Genomic DNA, 22814 nt, shown 5'->3' on the forward strand with positions numbered 1-22814 from the left:
GACAGAGAGTCCAGATCCTTATTTCCATTCTCCATTACCACCAAGGTGAATAATAAGGCGGAATGAGCTGTCTTCAAAAGTTCAGCCTTGACTACATGCTCTGTGTTTGCCAATCCTATAGTGGTGAATACCTCTGAACTCCTAGGTACAGGACATTGATAAACTATTCCAAGGGCAAGAAAGACTCTTAGTTGAAGTGCTGAGCTCTCCCTTTCTGTGTATCTTGCAATGATCTCAAGCAAATCTAAATATGCAAAAATCTACCCACAAGTGCATCTCTCTCCCCAAGAATATAAAACTTTTTTTTTTTCCCACAGAAGCCATGGGTCTTAAATTACACTGGGTTTTGGAACCAGTGTTTATGTATGATTTGTGGAAGAAGCCCTTAAGGAGATTCTTAACTTCGTTTTTAACTGCTGATTACTTTTCTTCAAAAGCAAAGTGCTCTTCTAAATTATACATGGATCAATTGGGTATTACGACTCATACAGCATGATAATAGAAATTGTAGACTATTTGATAATAGAAATGGCTGTTCCCTATATTCCTAGTGGTTTGGAGGCCAGGGACCTGATTCCAGGTCATGTGCAACTGCTTTCTTTCCAGGATACTTTTCTTCCCAGCTCTCTGGGGGAGACCTCCCTACTGATTCCTAGCTTAGATTATACACTGTGCGCTATGCAACCACAGAATCCTGATTGAATACATGGAAAGTCTGGTAGTTTGGGCTAAGAACCTTATGGAGGAAAGTTGCACTTGGAATTTTTCTGACCTTTTAATATTCTTCAAATATAAGTGTTAGTTGACTTGCAAATTTTGTTCCCCCAGTCATATAGGATTATTAAATTCAGTCTGTGTATGTCTGAAAGCATCTTGCTTTGTTGAGAGTCTTCTTTGGGAAAAATGCTGGGCTTTATCATAATGTGAATAGCCAGGATCATCTCTGTCACTTGTTTCTCAGCTCAGACTCCTCCCTGTTCTCCGTGTTTCCAGTGCCTGTCCATCTTGCTCAACATAGTCAAACTGTAATGAGAGTTACTCAAACTCTTTATTGATCACAAGAGCCCAACCCTAAAGTGCCCACATAGACAATATTAATTCTTCTCATTTATGAAATGAACTATTTTTCCATTTCTTTGTGCCTTCTTCAGTTTCTTACAACAGTCTTATTATAAATTTCAGTGTTACTTCTCTTTCTTGATTTAAATTACGTATCAGTATTTTTTTTCTTTTCAATGCATTTATAAAGAGGATTATCTTCTAAATTTCTTTTTCTTCTGGATTATTATTTGCACATTAGAACACAATATGTTCTTGTATATTACTTGTGGAGCCTTTCCCCTTTTATACTTGCTTTACTCAGCATTGCCAACTTTTTCTTTTCCATTAATCTTTTTAAAAAAATTTATTAGTGATTTAATATTGATTTACAAAATTCCATGTCAGGGGTATAAATCCACTCCATTCCCACTACCAGGGTTCTGAATCTTTTGTCGCCCCCACTGCAAGCGACCACGTTCCCCTAAGGTTGTAGACACGGGCCAACCGTTATCTCTACATCTGTCTGTCTACATTTATACATAATTGCCCCATTTTTTTCCTGATCCAATCCTCTCTTCCCCTCCAAGCCACTCATGACAACATTACTACTTCCATATGTCTTTTTCCTTCTCCTCCTCTCTCCTTGGGTGCTAGAGCTGGAGTTCAGAGCCCTTTTATCTTCTTCCTCCTATCATTTCTCCTCTGCTGGGAGTATGGATGAAGGTTTTTTTTTTTGGGGGGGGGGTGCAGAAGGTAGGAATTCTGGCTTCTGTAATTGCTTCTCCACTGGACATGGGTGTTGGCAGGTCGATCCATACCCCCAGCCTGGTTCTTTCCCAGTGGGCCAGGGCTCTGGAGAGGCAAGGTTCCAGTACATACCTGTCAGGTCATCTGCCCAGAGAAGTCAAGATGGAATCATGGCAGCATCCGCAACTTGGTGTCTGGAAGGTGGCAGGATATAAACTGAGATAAAATAGTTAAGGAACTGGAACCAAAAAGTAGGAACAGAACAGATGAGATTAAGGCTCTTAGGGTAGAAAAAGCTAGAAAGTCCATCTTAGGCATGTTCCTGGGGGCACACAATTAGGATAGGTTTGCTCGAGTTTCATAGCTAGCTTGAAGCTGGATAAAAATATTGTCTGAGAAAATGGTGTCAGAGCAGACAAAAGGGCTAGAAAGTTGGATTAGGGAGGTGAGTAACTCCCATTCTTGAAAAAAATTCTGTGGATATATATCACCAGAGTCTATATAACCTCTATGTCCCTATTGGTCTGAGCTCCCAGCTCATGGTCACAGCTGGGAACAGAAGGCTGCACCCATTTCAGGACCAATCCTCCTTGAGTGGCAGGGCAGGATACCCCAATCTCCCTTTAGAGAGTGGGGCAGTCGCTAACATCCCTGCTTTATGGTGAGGGCAAGGTCCTGGGAGAGCCCACTAGAGGACATCTTTTTCATTAATCTTATGCACCCACAGTAGGATCACTTTATTTTAATTTGCATTGACTTGCAGTTGAGTCTTTCGGAGGCCGTCTATTTCTATACATCTTTTTTTTTTCAATTCTTTTTATTAGTGATCCAATGTTAATTTACAAAGTTACATGTGAATAGAGGTATGATTTCATACCACTACCAGAGTTCTGAGTCCTTAGTCCCTCCATTGCAAACCACTATGGTTCCCTCCCAAGGTTGCAGACATGAGTTAACTGTCATCTCTACAACTATCTGTCTACATTTTTACATCAGTGCCATTTTCTTCCTGATCCAATCCTCTTTTCCCCCTCCAAGCCACTCATGACAACATTACTGCCTCCATATGCCCCCTCTCCTTTTCCTCTTCTCCCTCTGAGTGCTGATGGAGCTGGAATTCAGAGCCCTCTTATCCTCTTCTTCCTATTACTTCTGCCCCACTGGGAGTATGGATCAAACTTGTTTGGGGTGCGGGGTATAGAAGGTAGGAGTTCTGGCTTCTGTAATTGCTTCTCTCCTGGGTTTGGACATTGGCAGCCTGATCCATACCCTCAGCCTGGCTCTATCTTTTCTTAGTGGCCTAGGGCAGGCTCTGAGATTCCAGGATCCATTGGTGAGGTTGTCTACCCAGAGAAATCAGGGTGGAATCATGGTAACATCTGCAACTTGGTGTCTGGAAAATGGCAGGACATAAAGTGAGACAAAATGATTAATGAACAGGAACCAAAAAGTAGGAACAGAGCAGATGAGATTAGAGATCTTAGCTGAAAGAAAGCTCTCAGAAGTCCATTTCAGGTAAGTTTCTAAGGGCCCATGGCTATGGTAGTTTTTGCATAAGTTTGCTAGCTAGCGTGAGGTTGAATAAAAATGTTGTCTGAGGAAATGATGTCAGAGTAGAGAAAAAGGCTAGAGAAATGGATTAGGGCAGAGAGTAACTCCCATTCTTGAAAAAAGTCTGTGGATAGAATTAACTATTTACCTCCATCCCACCCAATCCAGGGCCCATAAATATATTTATATTTAGCACCAGACCCTGTGTAACCTCTGAGTCCCTATTGGTCTGAGCTTGCAGCTCATGGTCACAGCTGGGAACAGGGCTTTACTCATTTCAGGACCAATCTTCCTCAAGTGGCAGGGTTTCTACACATCTCTGACTATTTTTCTATGGAACTGAGTTTTTGTTTGAGGGCAGGTATTGAACTTAGGACACCACACATGTGAAGATGTGCTCTCCCACTGAGCTACCTCACACACTTGAGTTTCTTATATTGATTTTCAGGATTTAATATATTCTGAGCATCAATCTTTTGCCAGTCATATGGATTGCATATGTCTTCTGGTCTGTGATTTGCTTTTGAACTTCAGGACACATTTTGAGACATAAAAGTTATTCATTTCTGTGAGGCTGTGTTGCTTTTTTTTCTTTATGGCTTTTGCAAGTTGTACATGTACTGACAACCTATAATTTGGTTTATATATGATTTCAAGTATAGAGACCTAATGGATAGTTTTTCATATGAATGGCCCTTTGTCTCAACTTCATTCATTACATATTCTTTCCTCAGTGATCTTTAATGCTACTTCGGTTGCAAGCAAAGATCCTGTATATAGGATTTACTCTGTGTGTGTGTGTGTGTGTGTGTGTGTGTGTGTGTGTGTGTGTGTGTGTGTGTGTGTGTTAGGTGATTTATTTTTCAATATTCTAAGTTTCAGAACAGTTTTAAGACACACTACTGCATGCCTAGAAAATTAGGAAGTATGTTAATACCACAACATAGACATTGCTTTCTCTATGTGTTTATAAGACTGAAGTTAAATAAATTACTTTGTATTGTTTGTACTGGAGAAAGACATTAAAGACAGCGAGACACCCACAATACTGCTTCACCACTTGCAAAGCTTTCCGAAACCCTGCAGGTGGGGACTGGGGGCTTGAACCTGGGGACTAGGGGCTTGAATCTGGGTTCTTGTGCATTGTAACATGTGCACTCAACCAGGTGTGCTACCACCCGGCCCCTATTTTTTATGTTTTATTCTCACTAAGTAAATGTATCTAAATGGAATAATATTGTTTGCGATTTCTCTCTATATATATATTTTCCATTCATTCATCCTAGGAACTCTTAGATCCATACAAGTTGTTGCACATATTAACAGATTCTTTTGATCACTGAATCACATTAAATGATAAGGATTTATTATAGTATGTTTAACAATTCAGTCATATCAGTTTTGTTTCTTGTTTTGGACTATTGTGGAAAAAAGCTGCTATGAATAGTTTTATGTACAGGTTATTGATAAGATTTTATTTCTCTGGAATATATGTCCATAGTACAATTTTTCATTCTCTCCCTTTCTGTCTAAAAAGAAAAAAAAAAAAAAGAGGAGAGGATCTTTGTTGTTGTGGTGGTCTGGTGTCGGGCTGCACCGCGGAGAAGAGAGCGGACGTCCAGAGCAAAGGGGTACACAAATCTTTATTATAGAATGGGGGGGTTTGGTTCAGACCACGTGGAGCCAGCCGGCAATGGCCATCCCCACGGCAATGGCCATCCCCACTACCTGACCACGGGGGGGGGGGGGTGGGGCGGGGGGGGGGGGGGGAGCCTGGAGCGAGACCTCAGAGAGGGAGAGCTGAGAGCCCAGAGAGAGAGGGGGTGGGGGTGAGGGGGCTTTTTATTGGGCGACAACCAGGGGTGACGTGTAGGGCCAGGATTGGTTGAAGGGGGCAATGCTAGGATTTCGCGGGGCGTAGTAAAACCTGGGGACGGAGACTGCATCAGTAACTCCTCAGCAACAGATCTTATAGTTGCAGAGCTCCCCTGAGGTCAAAAAATGGAAGTACCAATCCTTTAATGTACTCTATCTTTATTGTAAAGTTCCATATTTTGTAGGGAAAGTTCTCTCTCTCTCTTCCTACTTCTTTGAACTTGTACTACTCTTCTTGCTCCCTTTATATGCTCAGAAGGTTTTCAGAAGCAACTTGTCAAGATTTAAAACCATGGAAGAAGACCGAATTGCCTTAGTACTTTGTCACTATAGAAAAGATATTCAAAATTGGTGTCACATAAAGTCAAATAATACACAGTCAAAAGATAAGAAAAAAGATTGCAAAGGTGTGTGGGTTGTTAGTGAACCTGTTTTTCTCTTGAATTTTGCTATGTGTATCATATATTTTAGCTTTGTAAACCTAGTAATTTTTGTGATTTTTTTTCTCATTCCAACTAAATGTTTACTTCTACACTTGAAAGGAAAATCAAAACTTTGTTGGAATATTTCACTGGAATTCTTTTGAATTAATCTATAGACAAATTAGGAGAGATAATTGCTATTTTTATGCTATTGGTCTTTCTATCCATGAACCAGGTAGACAACTCTATATATTTCTTTTTAAACAGCTAAATGATGTTCCCATATGGAACCACTATCTTTAGAAAATTATTTAGTCTTACGTATTTACAATTTTTTGTTTCTGTCTTGAAGATAGTTTTTTTTAAGTTGCATGATTGTTTATAGGTGGTGTGAAAAAAATTACGACTTCAATATATTAATTCTGAATCTAGTAACACTGTTGAACTCTCAAAATTTTGAATTTATGAAATTGTTTCATTAGGAAAATAATGATTTAGAGGACTGTTGTTGCAGGGGTGCAGTTTCTCATCTTTCATGGTAGGTGCTTGCACGCCACTTCTACCACCACTTAGGTCCTCCTCCACTCTAGTGCACTGGGTCCCCAATGTCTGCGCAACCCCTTCCCCTCACCCCCTCCCTCAAGGCCTTGCCCATGCTGAAACAGACCTTGCCTAGTCCAATTTTCACCATGTAGCTCCCCTGTTTCTTAAGATCAGCCCCAAAGTGAGATCAGAGACTGTTGTAGCTGTAATTTTTGAGTCTAATATGTACCAAGTAGTATAATGACTATTTTAACTTTTACTACCTCTTTATAGAATAAGAAACAAGAAACTAAGATAGCTGGTACTTTCGCAGGCTGCTTCTAGAGGTAGCCGAGTCCGTATAGAGAGCCGGATCTACTGCACTTCAAAGCCCCAGCATGTCAAACCATTAGCACAAGTGGGCATACTCTTATCATGATTTTAACCTATCCAGTAGACATTAAATCCGTAAATAATAAAATCACAGTGATTTGCTTCTTCTCCTCCTCCTTTTTGAAATTGCCGCCAGAGTATTGCTGGGGCTCAGTGCTGGCACTACGAATACACAGCATTTGGCAGCTACTTTTTCCTTTCTATTTTTTCCTTCCTATTTTACTTTTACTTGACAAGACAGAGAGAAACTGAGAAGGAAGGGGGATGTAAAGAGGGTCAGAGAAAGACAGACCTTGCAGACCTGCTTCACTGCTCATGAAGCATCCTCCCTATAGGTGGGGAGCAGAGGCTCAAACCCAGATCCTTGTGCTGCCACTGCCTGGCCCCTAAAATTTGCTTCTCTAATAAATGAGTTCAGTAAATCTCACAGTCATTGGTGAAGTAGAAGTGTTCAGAAGACTTTAATCAGCATAAGTTTTGCTTTATTCCACCTAGAAAAAGAAAGAAAAAGCTATTTTACCTGGAGACAGTTTGACTCAGTCCTGGCCTGGATAGAATTCTGAGAAGCAGATATCTGACTTTCAAGTCTGTAAGAAAATGGCCCAAGCCCACATAGGTTTGGGGATAATAAAATGAAATTTCTATGTAGTAGAGGTTATACAACTATGCACATTGTCATAACCAATCAAATTGCACACTTAATGTTGGCATATTTTACTGTATGGTAATTGCATCTAAAACTAATTTTTATAAAGCAGTTTCATGCCCCAAGGTGGTAGATAGAGTTTGCTTCGCTTCTAACTTGGAAAGGCAGGATAGCATAGGTTCAGGGCAAGACTCTAAGACCAAATCATCCAGTTTTGAGTAGTGTTTTACCTATATAAAATGTGGATAAAAATTATATCTACACTGTAGGGTAAATTTTTTTGTTGTCTTAAAGTAAATCATCTACTCTATGTAAATCTCCCGGACAATGATTAGAACATGTTGCTTCTAATCTGACAGATTACCAGGGCAGAGTATACTTACCTTCTTATACTCTCTACCTTTACATTATGATCTTAACCTTACCACAAAAACATTATCTTAAGTAATCTAGTCATATTAAGGGATAAATAATATAGATCTTATTCTAAAAGCTGTTTTATACTGCTTCCACAATTATTTATGTAGAAGCATATCCTTAAAAATCCTGGAAACCAGGAAGTCAATCCAGAAGGAAGTAATAATTTTTAAAGAAGGGCACAATAATTTCCACATCAGGGAATAAAGTTGTTGGAAAAAGTTTGACAGAACATTGCAGGTTAAGGTTGTGAGGAGTTAGAAGGAGTAGTTCAGAGTTGGGAGTGAGTCCTTGAGTTCCTAAAATGATAGCTTCTATTTTCTACATCTGTAATCTTCTGAAAATTGCAATTGATTCAGCCTACTTAGTTATTTTTTTCCCTTTCCTTAAGAGAGATGGTTTTCTCTTCTTTTTCCCTTTGTTTCCTGTTTCCATGTTATCCTGATTTGATTTTTTTTTTTCTTTTAGTTTAGGACTATCTCAATGCTCCAAAAAAAAATCCCTTCTTAAAATTCATTTTAGTTTTGCATCTAGCCCTCATGTCGCACCAGTCTTTAGGAAATGTCTTATGGTCTAGAATGTTTGTAAAACAGGTGCTAAGTGTCAAGAGTCCTAGTTAAAACTGACATCCTGGGCTGGGGAGATAGATTAATGGTTATGCAAAAGACTTTTTGCCTGAGACTCTGAGGTCCCAGGTCCAATCCCAGCACCACCATGAGCCACAGCTGAGCAGTGCTCTGGTCTTTGTCAGTGTGTATCATTTATATATGCATGCTACCATCCTGCTTATTAAGCAAAGTCATTTTATTTATTCTAGCTTCTGATTATGAGTCTTCAAAGTGTGTAAATGTGTAACTATCCTCACTATAGTGCCTAGATGCTTCCTGGAGAAACGACCTAGAAATCAATAAAATTAGAATTTGAAGGTATGTTCCCAGACCTACAGTTTCATTTCTTCATTTTGTCAACATTTTCTTGTTCCTCTTAAAAAATACTGCAGTGTGTGTTATAGCCTCCACGTTGGCAGCAACTGCAAGTGGGGAAAAGATAGCAACAAGTATTAAACTTAGGGATGTCCTAATTGTTTCTGTTGTTAGAGAATTCACATATTTGCTTTATGTATCAATAGCTGAACATTATTCATCTGAAGTATAATTAGCACTTCCTTATTCAAATATGGATATAATTGGGCTGTTGATGAAATATTTTCATCTTGTTTTGTTTCCTGTGGATGTCTTTTGCTGTCATGGTATTTAATTGAACCTGTCCTCCAAGTACTATAGTTCCCATGCTTTATCATTTAGACTGCTTGAAAAGCAAATCCTTGAACATCTGTGGGATACCAACATAGTACCTGCTTTAGCTGCTTTGACGGTTTCCATTTATTTTTGTCAACACTGGGGTTTCATCACTCTGGGCATACTTTTTCAGATACAGAGAGTGCTAGAAACACAGAGAGAAGGAAAGATACCACAGCATTGAAGTTTCCTCTATTGTAGACAGGGCAGGGTTCAAACCTGGGCCTCATGCATGGCAAAGAAGGCACACTATCCAAATAAGCTTTTATACCAACCCAATTGTTTCCATTTTTAAAGAATCCCTCTAAATTGTTGCTATCTTGGGGGTGGCATGAGGGTACACTTCACCCATTTCTGTGAAGGCAGTTACCCTCTGGAACTTGAGTTCTTCAGAAGTTATTAGACAGGTGGAATCTTGTATCCCTCTTCTGTCTAAGCATATTGTCTTTCAAGTATATCTCTTTCAAGATTGAGTGTATATGGGGCTGGGTGGTGGCACACTCAGTTAAGGGCAAAGACCCACTCAAGGTTCTGGGTTTGAGTCCCCGGCTCACCACCTACAGGGGAGACGCTTCACAAGTGATAAAGCAGGTTTGCAGATGTGTCTATCTTTTTCCCTCTCTGTCTCCCCCTCCTCTCTCAATTTCTCTCTGTTTTATAAAATAAAATGGAAAAAAATGGCTGCCAGGAGCAGTGGATTTGTGGTTCTGGCACCGAGCCCCAGTGGCTGGAGGCAAAAAAAAAAAGACTGAGAATACACACAACTGGATAAATTATACTCAGAAAGTATCTTAGATCCCTCTCAAGGTTTCTTTCAGGGTAGACCTTTAATGAACCTGCAAATCAACAGTACTAAGTTATAATCTGACTTTCAACTATTTTGCTGAGAAGTAAAGATTTCTTCCTTGTGGGGGGTCATCAGAATTCTGCCCACCTCTCATAAAGGACTGTTCAAATTTGTCTTTACTAAGCATAAATTACTGGTCAGTGTGGCTGGAAGTCTGTTCTCTGGCAGTCAGTGATTTGCCCTTGAAAGAGACCATTGGGACTTTTAACATGAAGCCCAGGGAATTTACCCACAGTTTAGCAGGAAGGCTTCATCTGCCATAATGGCATCAAAGGACAGTCTTAGATGGTTTCGGTATTTCACCTATGGGACTATTAAATATTATAGTATTAGTTTCAATTTCTTTTTCTTTTCTTTTCTTTTTTTTTTTTTTTTGCCTCCAGGCTTATTGCCAGGGCTTGGTGCCTGCACCACGAATCCACTGCTCAGGAGGCCATTTTTTTCCCTTTTGTTACCCTGGTTGTTTTATCATTGTTGTGGTTATTATTATCATTGTTATTGATGTCGTTGTTGCTGGATAGGACAGAGAGAAATTGAGAGGGGGAGGAAGACAGAGAGGGGGAGAGAAAGATAGATACCTGCAGACCTGCTTCACCACCTGTGAAGCGACTCCCCTGCAGGTGGGGAGCCGGGGGCTCGAACCAGATCCGTCCTCCAGTCCTTTTGCTTTGTGCCACTTAACCCACTGCACTACTGCCTGATCCCCTATTTCCATTTCTGAGGTAACACAAGAGGAAGCACAATAAGGCTGCAAGTTTTATTCAGGTTCCACATTTATTCAGGTTGGAGAAGAGGTTGCATTTCTGAAACAAATAGTTAGCATTGCATTTTTCTTAGTAGTTTATTTTTATTTATTTATTTTGGTGTTGCTGGGGCTTTGCACATATATGATTTCATCACTACAGGATTTTCCAGAAAAGAAAAAGTGGGACTGGTGAGATAGCTCACTTGGTAGGATCTGTGCTCTGACAAGTGTGCAGCCCAGGTCCCTGCCCCACATGGGGAGTGCCGTAGGATGGCTCTGGTGTGTTTCAAATGATGCTCTCAGGCCCTCACTCAGATACTGTCAGCCGAATGGTGTCACAGTTTATCTCATCAGAGATCCAGGCTTCTCCTTACAACTGCCCTGGACCTCACTCTGGGATTTCTCTGCTGTAGTTTTTGAGGCAGCTTTCAAGTGACCTTAAAGGCAAAGGAAAGGTAGAAGGGTAGCAGAGGGACAAAGGAAAGATACTCTTTTGTGGGTTCTACTTTGAACTTTAGAAAGAGGGCTTCTACCAGAACTCCCACCTTCTGTACCCCAAAAAGAATTTTGGTCCATACCCCCAGTGGTGGAGAAGTGATAGGGGGGAGATGACCAGAGGGTTCTGAACTCCAGCTCCATCAGAACCCAGAGAGAGAAAAGGAAAAAGGGAGGGACATTTAGTACATCCATTTGGTACGTGTAATAGTTGTATGTGTGACTTGGAAAGGAAGAGACAATGGGACCGTAGGGGGGGGAGGGGGGCAAATATATGCAAATAGTTAAGCCATATCTGCAACCTTGGGAGATTTTCTGTAACTTACAGTGAAGGGAATGAAGATATAGAACTCTGGTGGTAGGAACGGTGCAGAGATGTCTCCCTGTTATCTTGTAATTTTGTAAATCAATATTAAATCACTAATAAAGTTTTAAAAATAAAATAAAGAGGGCTTCTACTGCTTAGAGAAGTATTTTGAGGTCAAGAGTGTAGTGTTAAAAGCACATTTCTGGTGCCACATTGCTGGGTCTCCCGCGGTGACTCTCAGCAGCAAAGGTAAGATAACTGGTTCTCCCTTGCTTGTTCAAGAGACGCAGCGATATAGGCAAGAGACACCGGGGAGAATTGGAACACTCTCAATTTATTCAGGGGTGGGCTTGGATATATATAGAGAGAAAGTTAAACAAAGAACATTTTTCAAATACATCAGAAATTACAGGTTTCTTAAAGGTCAGCTTGCCCCTATGGTAGGGGGCTGGTATGATAAGAATTGATGGAAATACATAAAGGTCAAGATAATTAGTCTCCTGATGCAGGCATTTAATTACCCAAAGGCTTTGAGAGGAGAATAGGCGTTGAACCAGTTAAGTCAAGATAGAGAGAAGATAGGCAAGGTTTGATGCAAATTAAGGACATCAAAGGGCACTGCTAGGAGTGTGTGATAAGGTGTGTTCTCCTTCGTGATCAGAAGGTGAGGTGAACTTTGAGTAAATGAACCTTAAAGCAGGCAGTCATGCGACCTGCAGTTAGCAAGGAGAAACTGTGAGATCTCTGTGGGCTTGAGAGACTAACAAGGCAAGCTTAGTCTGGGAGACTTTTTCCCTCTTGGCTCATATCTATGATGAGAGAGACTAACAAGTGGGTTGTCTTTCCAGACCTCCATCCAAGGATGGGAGAGCTCCCCTAAGCTCCACCTAGCTTTCACATAGTCCCACACCACATTAACATCTCACACCAGCCAGCTATGTGGTTTCATGCAAACCACTTGACTTCTGTGTTTCTTTTCTCTTTCTTTCTCTTTCTTTCTTTCTTTATCTTTTTCTTTCTTTTAGTACTGAGGATTCACTGTTCTGGGCCAACTTTTCCAGATAGAAAATGAGAAAGAGGCAGGAAAGAGGAAATCACCACCACAGCACAGAAGCTTCCTCTAATGGGGTGTGGGCCAGCTTCAAACCTGGTTTGAACATATGGCAAGGCAGATACACGATCCAAGTAACCTATTTTGCCAGCCCCTGAATCCACTGTTTCTAGCTCTCATCTGTGCATTGCAAGTAATGGTGTTACCTGAACAGAGGGCTGTTCTGAAGATTTACTGAGTTAATATATGTAAAGCACTTAGAACTTACTATGGCTCATAGTAAGCTCTAGTTAATAAGCATTAGCCATTAGAGTAATGGAGTGAGACCACAGGATATCATTTGAACACTTTCATTATTAATGAAATATCATGACTAATATTTTAAGAGCTCTGATGATTTTTTCTAATATTAAAGTGCCTGAGATCTTCAGGTAAAGCTCAGCATCGTAATGAAACCCCTTCAATATAGAAGTCCTGGGGATCAGGTGGTAGTGCAGTGGGTTAAGCGCACATGGTGAGAAGCACAGGACCAGCGTAAGGATCCCGGTTCAAGCCCCCTGGCTCCCTACCTGCAGGGGAGTCGCTTCACAAGCAGTGAAGCAGGTCTGCAGGTGTCTATCTTTCTCTCCCCCTCTCTGTCTTCCCCTCCCCTCTCCATTTCTCTCTGTCCTATCCAATAGCAGTAGCAACAATAACAACAACAACAAGGGCAATAAAAATGGGGGAAAATGCCCTCCAGGAGCAGTGGATTCATGGTGCAGGCACCAAAGCAATACCCCTGGAGGCAAAAAAGAAGTCCTAGTGCAGTTCTAGGACAACTCAGAAATTACTGTCAGGACAAGGGAGATAGTGTAGTGATTGAGAAAATACTTTTATGCCTGAGGTTCCATAATCTCAGGTACAAATATATTATCCTCTTCTAAATATAAAGATGAAAAAGAAAGTATCCGAGAGTCTATGAGGTGGCTCAGCAGGCAAAATACATAAAGTGCATAGAGTGCATGTAACCCCCTGGGTCTGATTCCTATCACCACTTGAGAGCCACAAAGAAAGTGAAATTTCAGGGTGTTAAGAGTGGTACTTATGTATCCCTTTCCTTCTCATTGGACCCCTTTAAAGTAAAGAATAAAGTTGAGTCAGAGAGGCAGCTCAGCAGTGTTGTGTATATGCCCAGTCCCGGGTTAATTCCTTAGCACCATTTTAAAAGAAAGAGATTGGGAGGGTTGGCGAGGGGATAGCATAATAGTTATGCAAAAAAGACTTTCTTGCCTGAGGCACCAGAAGTCTCAGGTTCAATTAGTAACAGAAGCCAGATATGAGCAATGCTCTGGGAAAGAAAAAAAGAAAGAAAGAAAGAAAGAAAGAGAGGGAGGGAGGGAGGGGAAAGAAAGGGAGAGAGAAAGAGAAAAGGAGAGAGAAAAAGAGAAAGAAAGAAAGAAAGAAAGAAAGAAAGAAAGAAAGAAAGGGAGGGAGGGGAAAGAAAGGGAGAGAGAAAGAAAAGGAGAGAGAAAGAAAGAAAGAAAGAAAGAGAAAGGAAGGAAGGGAGAGAAAGGGAGAGGAAGAAAGAGTAGGAAGAGGGGGGAAGAAGGGAGAGAGAGATATATATAATAGGAGGGAACTGTAGTGGAAAAATATGGCACTACTTTCCAAGTTTAGGATTCCCAGTGGATAGCATGGCCGTTTAGAGTCTAGTAGGGTTGTCACTTGAAAATAAAAGCCTTTTCTTTTACTCACCGCCCTTCTTTTTTCCTTACTAGGGGATTAATGTTTTACAGTTGACAATAAATAAAATGGTTTCTACATGCATAACATTTCCCAGTTTTCCACATAACAATACAACCCCCACTAGGTTCTCTGCCATCATGTTCCAGGACCTGAGCCCTCCCCCACCACCCACCCCAGAGTCTTTTACTTGAGTACAATACACGGACTTCATTCCCAGTTCTGCTTAGTGTTTTCTCTTCTCATCTTGTTTCTCAACTTATTCACCCCCTTCTACGGGCAGATTTCAGTGTGGGATTTTGAGGCCAATTAACAGCAAAGCTGTGCTTCTTCTGGAAGGTGCTCCCTCAGTGCCATCTCCTCCATCCAGCACCTTATTTTAGGCAGCCCCAAAGGCAGAGAATAGGAGACAGATGACAGAAGAGGGAGTGAGAGCTTCTGGTGGAGCTGATGAGAGGCTATGTGTGAGTATTTCTCCACAGACTTTGCTCATGGGAAAGCTTGAAGCAGCTGGAGCTTGTCACTCTTTGGTGACAGGGACTTGTGCTTAGTCAGGCAACAAAGCCATTTACACATTTGCTCCACAGCCAGGAGACTCCACTTACTAAACAATCACTGAAAGACACACGTTCTTTAACTTGCCCAGGTGAGAAATGGACATCTTTCTCTCTTTTTTTTTGTTTTGTTTTTAATATTTACTCCTGAAATTTTATTAAAATAGTCAGAGATGCAAAAGGATAACATCAGTCCTACAGATGATGCTCAAGTTTTACCACATGGAAGTCACTCTACTACAATTCCACCAGCGTTCAGGAATGACACCATACAAGTCACCCTTTCAAAGGAGTGGCTATATATATTACACAAACTTTACAAATTTATAATGTGAGAAAACATTATATAGAAATAGGGAGCCGGGCAAGTGGCAAAGCAGGTTAAGCGCACATGGTACAAAGCGCAAGGGCCAGAGTAAAGATCCTGGTTCTAGCCCCACCCCCTCACCCCCCCCACCTCCGGTCCCCACCTGCAGGGAGTTAGCTTGACAGGCGGTCTGTAGGTATCTTTCTCTCCCCCTGTCTGTCTTCCCCTCCTCTCTCCATTTCTCTCTATCCTATCCAACAACAATGACAGCAGTAACAATAATAACTACAACAACAATGATAAACAGCAAGGGCAACAAAAGGGGAAAAAAAAATTTTTTTTAAAAGAAAGAAATATGTTCCAAAAAGTGCATGATAAATTCTAAGTGCGATTAAATAATATCAACACCAATGTCTTATTTGTGATAGTATACTATAAATGATGCAAGATCGTTTTATTTTTTTTATTTATAAAAAGGAAACATTGACTAAACCATAGGATAAGAGGGGTACAACTCCACACAATTCCCACCACCAGACCTCCATATCCCATCCCCTCTCCTGATAGCTTTCCCATTCTCTATCTTTCTGGGAGTATGGACCCAGAGTCATTGTGAGTTACAGAAAGTAGAAGGTCTGGCTTCTGTAATTGCTTCCCCGATGAACATGGGCATTGAATGGTCAATCCATACTCCCAGCCTGCCTCTCTCTTTCCCTAGTGGGGAAGGGCTCTGGGGAAGCAGAGCTCCAGGACACATTGGTAGGGTTGTCTGTCCAGGGAAGTCTGGTCGGCATCATGCTAGCATCTGGAACCTGGTGGTTGAAAACAGAGTTAACATATAAAGCCAAACAAATTGTTGACCAATCATGAACCTAAAGGCTGGAATAGTGCAGATGAAGAGTTGGGGGGGGTCCTCAATTTTGTAGATAGCTAGTAGGCATATTTTAGTTATATTCCAAAAGGCCTGTAGCTATACTATTCTTTTTTTTTCTTTTTACCCCTGAGCCTGAAATCTGATATGCAGGTGGATCCAAGTTACTGTCTGGGGAGATGATGTCATGGCTGGAAAAGGACCAGAAAGCTGGATCAGGGAAGAAAGTAGCTCTCTAATATGGGAAAGGTATATAAATATTGTTGACTGTAACCCCATTGATTTGATGTGATCTGGGGCCCATATTCAGCTTATGAGCCTATGTGCATCCCTGTAGATCTGAGCTCAAATTCTGTGGTCATGAGCAGGAACATTCCAAGCTGCCCAATATTGACCCATCTTCCTCAGGTGTAGCATGAAGTATGTTGTCCATCCTCCCTTCGGAGGATGGAACATTCTCTATCATTGTTGATCCAAGTTGAGGGCAAGGTCCTATGGGGATCACAAAGGGGTCTGTTTTGTTGTTCCTGATAGAGATGACTGGTAACAGTGGAGAGAGGGATTTATTCAAGGTCGAGGTCAAGATGGACATCTTTCTATGGAATACGTGCTCTTATTTTATTTGCGCCAGTGCCAGGAAAAATGCATGGGCCTAATTAAAAGCTCATGCCTGTAGCTCTCAGGTTCCTGGTTCCAATCCCCAACACAACCATAAGCCAGAGCTGGCCTTGCCTTTCCTTTCTTGCCCTGCCCTGCCCTGCCCTGCCCTGCCCTGCCCTGCCCTGCCCTTCACCTGCCCTTCACCTGCCCTGCCCTGCCCTGCCCTGCCCTTCACCTGCCCTGCCCTGCCCTGCCCTGCCCTGCCCTGCCCTGCCCTTCACCTGCCCTTCACCTGCCCTGCCCTGCCCTGCCCTGCCCTGCCCTGCCCTTCACCTGCCCTGCCCTGCCCTGCCCTGCCCTGCCCTGCCCTGCCCTTCACCTACCTTCTTTCCTTCCTTCCTTTTCTCTCTTTCTCTCTCTCTTTCTTTCTTTCTTTCTTTCTTCTTGCCTTTCTCCCTTTCCTTTTTTCTTTCTGTAAATCTTTCACATTAAAATAAATAAAATATTCTTTTAAAATAAACCAATAAACACTAGAGTGGGAGACATGAGACTTAGAACTTACTGGAACTTATAACCTGGGGGCATATAGAGATGATCATAATGTCAGCACTGCTCCTTTCAGAGCTGAGGATGGAATAATGGAATCCTATTGAGCAGTAGTCAGTACAGGCAAGGAGTAGTGTCTGAATGGTGAGAACCTGGGTTTCTTGGCTTCTGTCTGACCTTTTGGCATATATGACTTTGCTAAATGGTGCACTCTCTGTGATACAGGCTTCCTCATCTATTATTTGAGGGCAGTGATATGACACTTAAACTTTGTCAGAATGCTGTATGGATTCAATGAAGTAGAGTCAGGGAGAAGAAAAGAACTTTAAATGTTGTCATCCATTTAGTTAGCTTTTATTTGACTTTAAAACACACATTTTCTAACTTTCCCTTAGTGGAGTAGGGCTCTGGTGAGGTAGGGTTCCAGGACACATTGGTGAGGTCATCTGCCCAGGGAAGTCAGGTTGGCATCATCTGCAACTTGGTGGCTGAAAAAGCATTAAGATATAAAGCAGAACAATTTTTTAAATTTTAATTTAAATTTTTCAGGAACCTAAAGGTAAGAATATAGCAGATGTGATTTGTGGTTTCCTTTTTGGAAAAAGCTAGGAAGTTTATTTTAGGTTTATTCCAAGAGGCCTATGACTTTACTGATTTTTGCCAGAGCCCCACAGATAACTTGTGCAGGTGGGCTAAAAGTATTGGCTGGGTGGCTGGGTGGTGGCGCTTCAGGTTAAGCATACACAGTAAAAAGTGCAAGGACCTGCACAAGGATCCCAGTTCGAGCCCCTGGCTCCCAACCTGGGGGGGGAGGGGGGAGCATTTCATAAGCAGTAAAGCAGGTCTGCAGGTATCTTTCTCTCTCTCTATCTATCTTTCCCTCCCATCTCAATTTCTCTCTGTCCTATTACAAAATAAAATAAAATAAAATAAAATGGCCACAGGAGCAGTGGATTCGTAGTGCAGGCAGTGAGCCCTAGCGATAACTCTGGAGGCAAAACCAAAAAACAAACAAACAAAAAGTATTGTCTGCAAAGACAGTGTCAGAGTTGTTCCAGAATAGGACTAGAAACTTGGGTCAGGACAGAGAGTAGCTCCCAAATATGGGAAAAGTATATAAATACCATTAGCTGTAAACCCCATCAATCTGATCTAGGAGCCTGTGTAAACCTCTGCATCCCTGTTGGTCTGAACTCACTTTCCATGGTTATAGCTAAGAACATTCTAGGCTGCACGTATTTCAGGAAAAGTCCTCGAGTGGCAGAATATGTTAACACAGCCTCCCTTCAGAGAGCAGGGCAGTTTCTATCATTGTTGTTCCACATTGAGGGTAAGGTCCTGTAGAAGATTTATGATGTTGTTCCTGGTGGAGATGACCAATGGTGGTGGAGAGAGGGATCTGTTAGAGATATAGGCCCATCATATTTATGTGGGAATTCCAGGATTCCCTGACTTCATGTCCAGCAGTGAAGCAATTACAAAAGCCAGACCTCCTACCTTCTGCACCCCATAAAAATCTTTGTTCCATACTCCCAAAGGAATAAATAAGGAACCTTCCAATAGAGGTGAGAGTATATGGCACTCTGGTGGTAGGAATTGTATCCCTCTTATCCTATGATCTTGTCAATCATTATTAAATCACTAATAAAATAAAGTAAAAACATATTTTCCAGATGCTGGAATTAGGTCATATAGTTATACATCAACAAAGTTGGGCCTGGTGGTGTTTCTGAGAACCATGAAGTGTATCCCTAGCCCCTGTGGTAACAAAGTTCAGACTAGAACTGTAAGAAATATCTAACTTGATTGTTAGACAAAGCATTCATTAGACCTTTGCAGGGCATTGTCTATCAGATTCTGAGGGTTTTGCTTTGCATTCAGAAACAGGGATCACAGCCATGCCTCCCAGCACATACCCACTGCCCTTGATGGAATCATGAAACACTGTACAATGACCTGCATAATCAGAAGTACCAAGAGAGTAAGCCTTTCAGAAATAATAGTCCTGTTGTTAAAGTGAAGTGAACAAAGATTAGTCTGTAAAACACTTACCTTCTAGACCTGCTGTCAGTGCCACTATTTTCAAAGAGCCTCCATTATGACCTGTGATTTACCATAAAATCAATTCATTGTGTTCCGGTTTCCCTGGAGATTAGAAAGTGCCAAGATCTGTGTGTAATCAGTAATAATTACCAAATGAGAGGCTCTCAGACAATTTGCTTTATAGCTACTCTATGACCTAATTTTTAAAAGGAATTTGCCCTAAACTCTTAATTTGGTTATACCTCTCCAGAGTGGCTTTCACTTTAGGAATCCAAATACTTCTGCATAAAATCCAGATGTTATAGCATTATAAATTATAACAGCTGCACAGTCCATTAAAGAAACGTGGAATTTCAGTATTAGCTTCTCAGTATATCTGGGAGAAGAAAGCAATCTTTTTTTTTTTCTTTTGAGAATGTTGCCCTTTTTCCCTCCTGGTTTATCAGATCCTTGGTTCTGAGTTTTAAGTATCAATGAAAAAATATAAAATTCAGTGCTCACTTCGGCAGCACATATACTAAAATTGGAAAAAATATAAAATTCGGTCTTCAAAATACAATCATGTATACACTCAATAGGGTACACTACTCAGCAATTAAAAAAAAAAGATATCGTGTCCTTCAGGACAAAATGAATGGAACTGAAGGTGATTATGCTTAGTGAAATAAGGAAGGAAGTGAAGAACAACTACCAGATGGTTACACTTATGTGTGAAATATAGAGATTTGAAACTCATGGACTCAGTGGGGTGGGGAAATAATCAGTCCATCTCTAAGACCTTAGGAAAGCTATGGTGGTTATTGCTGAGGAGGAAGCACAGAGAAGTGGTGAGAGTGATGTGGGACTGTACCCCTACTATGTTTTTTTCATTTGAATAGACAGGCAAAAAAGTAGAGAGGGAGGGAGAAAGGGAGAAATAAGTCAAAGCACCACTCTGGTACCTGCAGTGGTGAGGCAGGTCTACAGGTATCTCTCTTTTTCTCTCCCTGTCTCCCCCTTCTCTCTCAATTTCTTTGTCTCTATCCAATACATTAAAAAAATATTTTAAAATAAATGTTTTTATGTTTTATTCCTGATAATTATCATGAGTTTTCAACTTTACAGAGAAAACTGCAGGGCTGTGTTCATCTGCTACCTTCTTACCAAAAGACTTTTTTTTCTGGTAAGAAATTGAGCATAGGAGCCAGGTGGTATCACACCTGGTTGACTGCACATGTTACATTGTGCAAGGACCCAGGTTTGAGCCCTCAGTCCCCACCTTCAGGAGGAAAGCTTTGTGAGTGGTTCATGAAACAGTGCTGCAGGTGTCTCTCTGTCTCTATCCATTTCCCCAACCAACACACTCCTGATGTATTTGAAAGGTAAAAGTTTTGGAAATGATTTGGCTGAAATACCTTCTTTGTTTTCTCACAGGAATTCTCACAGTAAAGAGAGCAAATGAACTTCTGAGCAGATGTGCACCTGGCAGCTTTCTGATCCGTGTCAGTGAAAGGATCAAGGGCTATGCCCTATCCTATCTGTCTGAGGAGGGGTGTAAACACTTTCTCATAGACGCCTCCAAGGACTCCTACAGCTTCCTGGGTGTGGACCAGCTGCAGCACTCCACTTTGGCGGACTTGGTGGACTATCACAAGGTGAAACCGTGTACAAACTTAATTTTGCTCTATGAATTGTTGTCTTGCAGCAGCTCTAACAATGAGAGGCAATTACAAGAAAAAGGATTTGAGACCAGCAATTGGAGGAGATAAGTCTTTGATAATTCTTCTTGATAACTAGGATGTTTAATTGAATTTCCTTTATCACTGAGCTCTGTTCCTCCTCAGATACTCAGGGAGACCCACAGAAGCAGAAAATGCAGTAGATGTTAGAAAGGAGGGGAAAAAAAAGTCTGTGTGCACTCTGGCCACAGCTGAGATTCTGAAATTAGAACTTGGGCCTGGGGGAAGAGAAAGTGTGTGGCAGTTTGTGGAACCTGATGCAGCCAAGAAGGGAGTTGTCAAAGTCGAAAAAAGCAAGAAAAAGTAAGAAGATGAGGAAGAAGAAGATGATGAATAAGCTGGTTCTAGTACATTTTTTTCTTTTCCATAAAGCACTTAACCCCCCTGTACACAATTCACTTCTTTTAAAGAAAAAAAAATTGAAATGTAAGGCTTTATAAGATTTGTTTTTGAACTGTACGGTGTCCTTTTTTGTACATTAAACACACTACCGAATGTGTTTTTAGATAGTCCTGTCCTGGCGTCTGGGCTATAGTGCACTAGATTAAATGCACATAGTGTGCAGTGCAGGAACCAAGCAAGGATCTTGGTTTGAGACCCTGGCTCCCCCTGCAGGGGGTCACTTCACAAGCAGTAATGCAGGTCTGTAGGTATCTTTCTTTCCCCTTTGTCTTCCCCTTTCCCCCTCAATTTCTCTCTATCCTATCCAATAACAACAGTAGTAGCAACAACAACAATAACAGTTACAACAACAATGAAACAAATGATGTCTGCCAGGAGGCACTGAGCCCCAACGATAACCCTAGAGACAAAAAGAAAAAAAAAAAGCCCTGTCGTGGTGGTATTTTCAATAAACACTAACCTGGCCTGGTATAGTGTGGGGGTTGTAAACTAGCACAGAAATTTAAAGCAGGTTCTTGTTGGTACACAGCACAAATTAGTTATATATGGGGATGGTAGTTTTTTTTGTTTTTCATCTTTAGCTGTCTATGATACAGCTTATATGAAATACTTGTTCTGTTCAACTGAAAAAGCACTCTTCAGTTGCAAAAAGAAAGTTGCAGCTGTTTTGTCGACATTCTGAATGCTTCTAAGTAAATACATTTTTTGTAAAAAAAAAAAAAAAAAAAAAGGAAAAAAAGAAAGAAAGAAAAAGAAAAAAAAGTCAGGGAGATAGCATAATATTTATGCAAAAAAAAAAAGGCTTTCATGCCTCAGGCTCTGAGGTTCTAGATTTAGTCCCACAAATGACCATAAGCCAATAGCTGAGCAGTGCTCTGGTGGCAAAATTATAAATAAGGAAAACAAATAAATGTAAATAATATAAAGAGAAAAAAAGTCTTTAAGATCATCATAGACTACTAAAGATTTATGTGAATCAAGGGTAGGCAGGATGTTACCTACTCTGAGGAGGTAGGAAAGGCTTGACTTTATACTATTTTAAGGTTCTGTCTGCCCTTAGCCCAACTTGACCTGTGCCTTCTGGTTTGCAGGAGGAACCCATCACTTCCCTGGGGAAGGAGCTCCTTCTTCACCCCTGTGGTCAGCAGTCCCAGCTGCCCGACTACCTGGAGCTCTTTGAGTGATACAGCTGGATATGTCATCCTGCACCTTCCATGTGGCTTTCCTCTGGACAGACCCCACTGAGGGGAACATGTATGTATGAAGCCAAACATCACCCTTCAGCAAAGGCAATGTTGATCAGTTAACTGCAAGTATCCTTGGAGTCTCTGGGGGTTTCTCTTCTTCACAAAGGCTGAAGTTCAAAGTTAAGTGCATCATATGCACTCCACAAGTAATGGGAGAAGAGTCCCACTGTCGTCAGCAAACACAAGGGATATAACTTGAGTATTCTATGTAAGATAAAAACAAAGAACTAGAAAACTTTTCAGGAACTCAGCTGTACTTCAAAAAAAACAACAAACATTACAGTACCTCTTGTGAACTATAATATTTCATGACCCCCTATACTCCATCTCTGCATTGTCTTAAAAGGTCTCAAGGATCAGTCTATATGACGCTCCATGTTAGCTGTGGAAAGTTGACAAACCAAAAGCGAAAACCTTTGCTGGTGGCTGAGATAACCCTGCTATCAC

The 22814-nt window shown here is 41.2% G+C and overlaps 1 protein-coding gene across 2 annotated transcripts in view; it reads left to right on the forward strand.

Annotated features, from left to right (window-relative positions):
- The window catches only part of SH2D4A (SH2 domain containing 4A), a 92177-nt gene extending 69363 nt beyond the window's left edge, over positions 1–22814 (forward strand). For both annotated transcript variants that reach the window (XM_060181628.1, XM_060181633.1), the window contains exons 9-10: positions 20414–20634; positions 22212–22814. In XM_060181628.1, the coding sequence (XP_060037611.1) occupies positions 20414–20634; positions 22212–22304 (314 nt within the window). In that variant the 3' untranslated portion in view covers positions 22305–22814. The remainder of the gene's footprint in view (positions 1–20413; positions 20635–22211) is intronic.

This window comes from Erinaceus europaeus, chromosome 2 (genome assembly GCF_950295315.1).
Source record: "Erinaceus europaeus chromosome 2, mEriEur2.1, whole genome shotgun sequence".
Lineage (NCBI taxonomy): Eukaryota > Metazoa > Chordata > Mammalia > Eulipotyphla > Erinaceidae > Erinaceus > Erinaceus europaeus.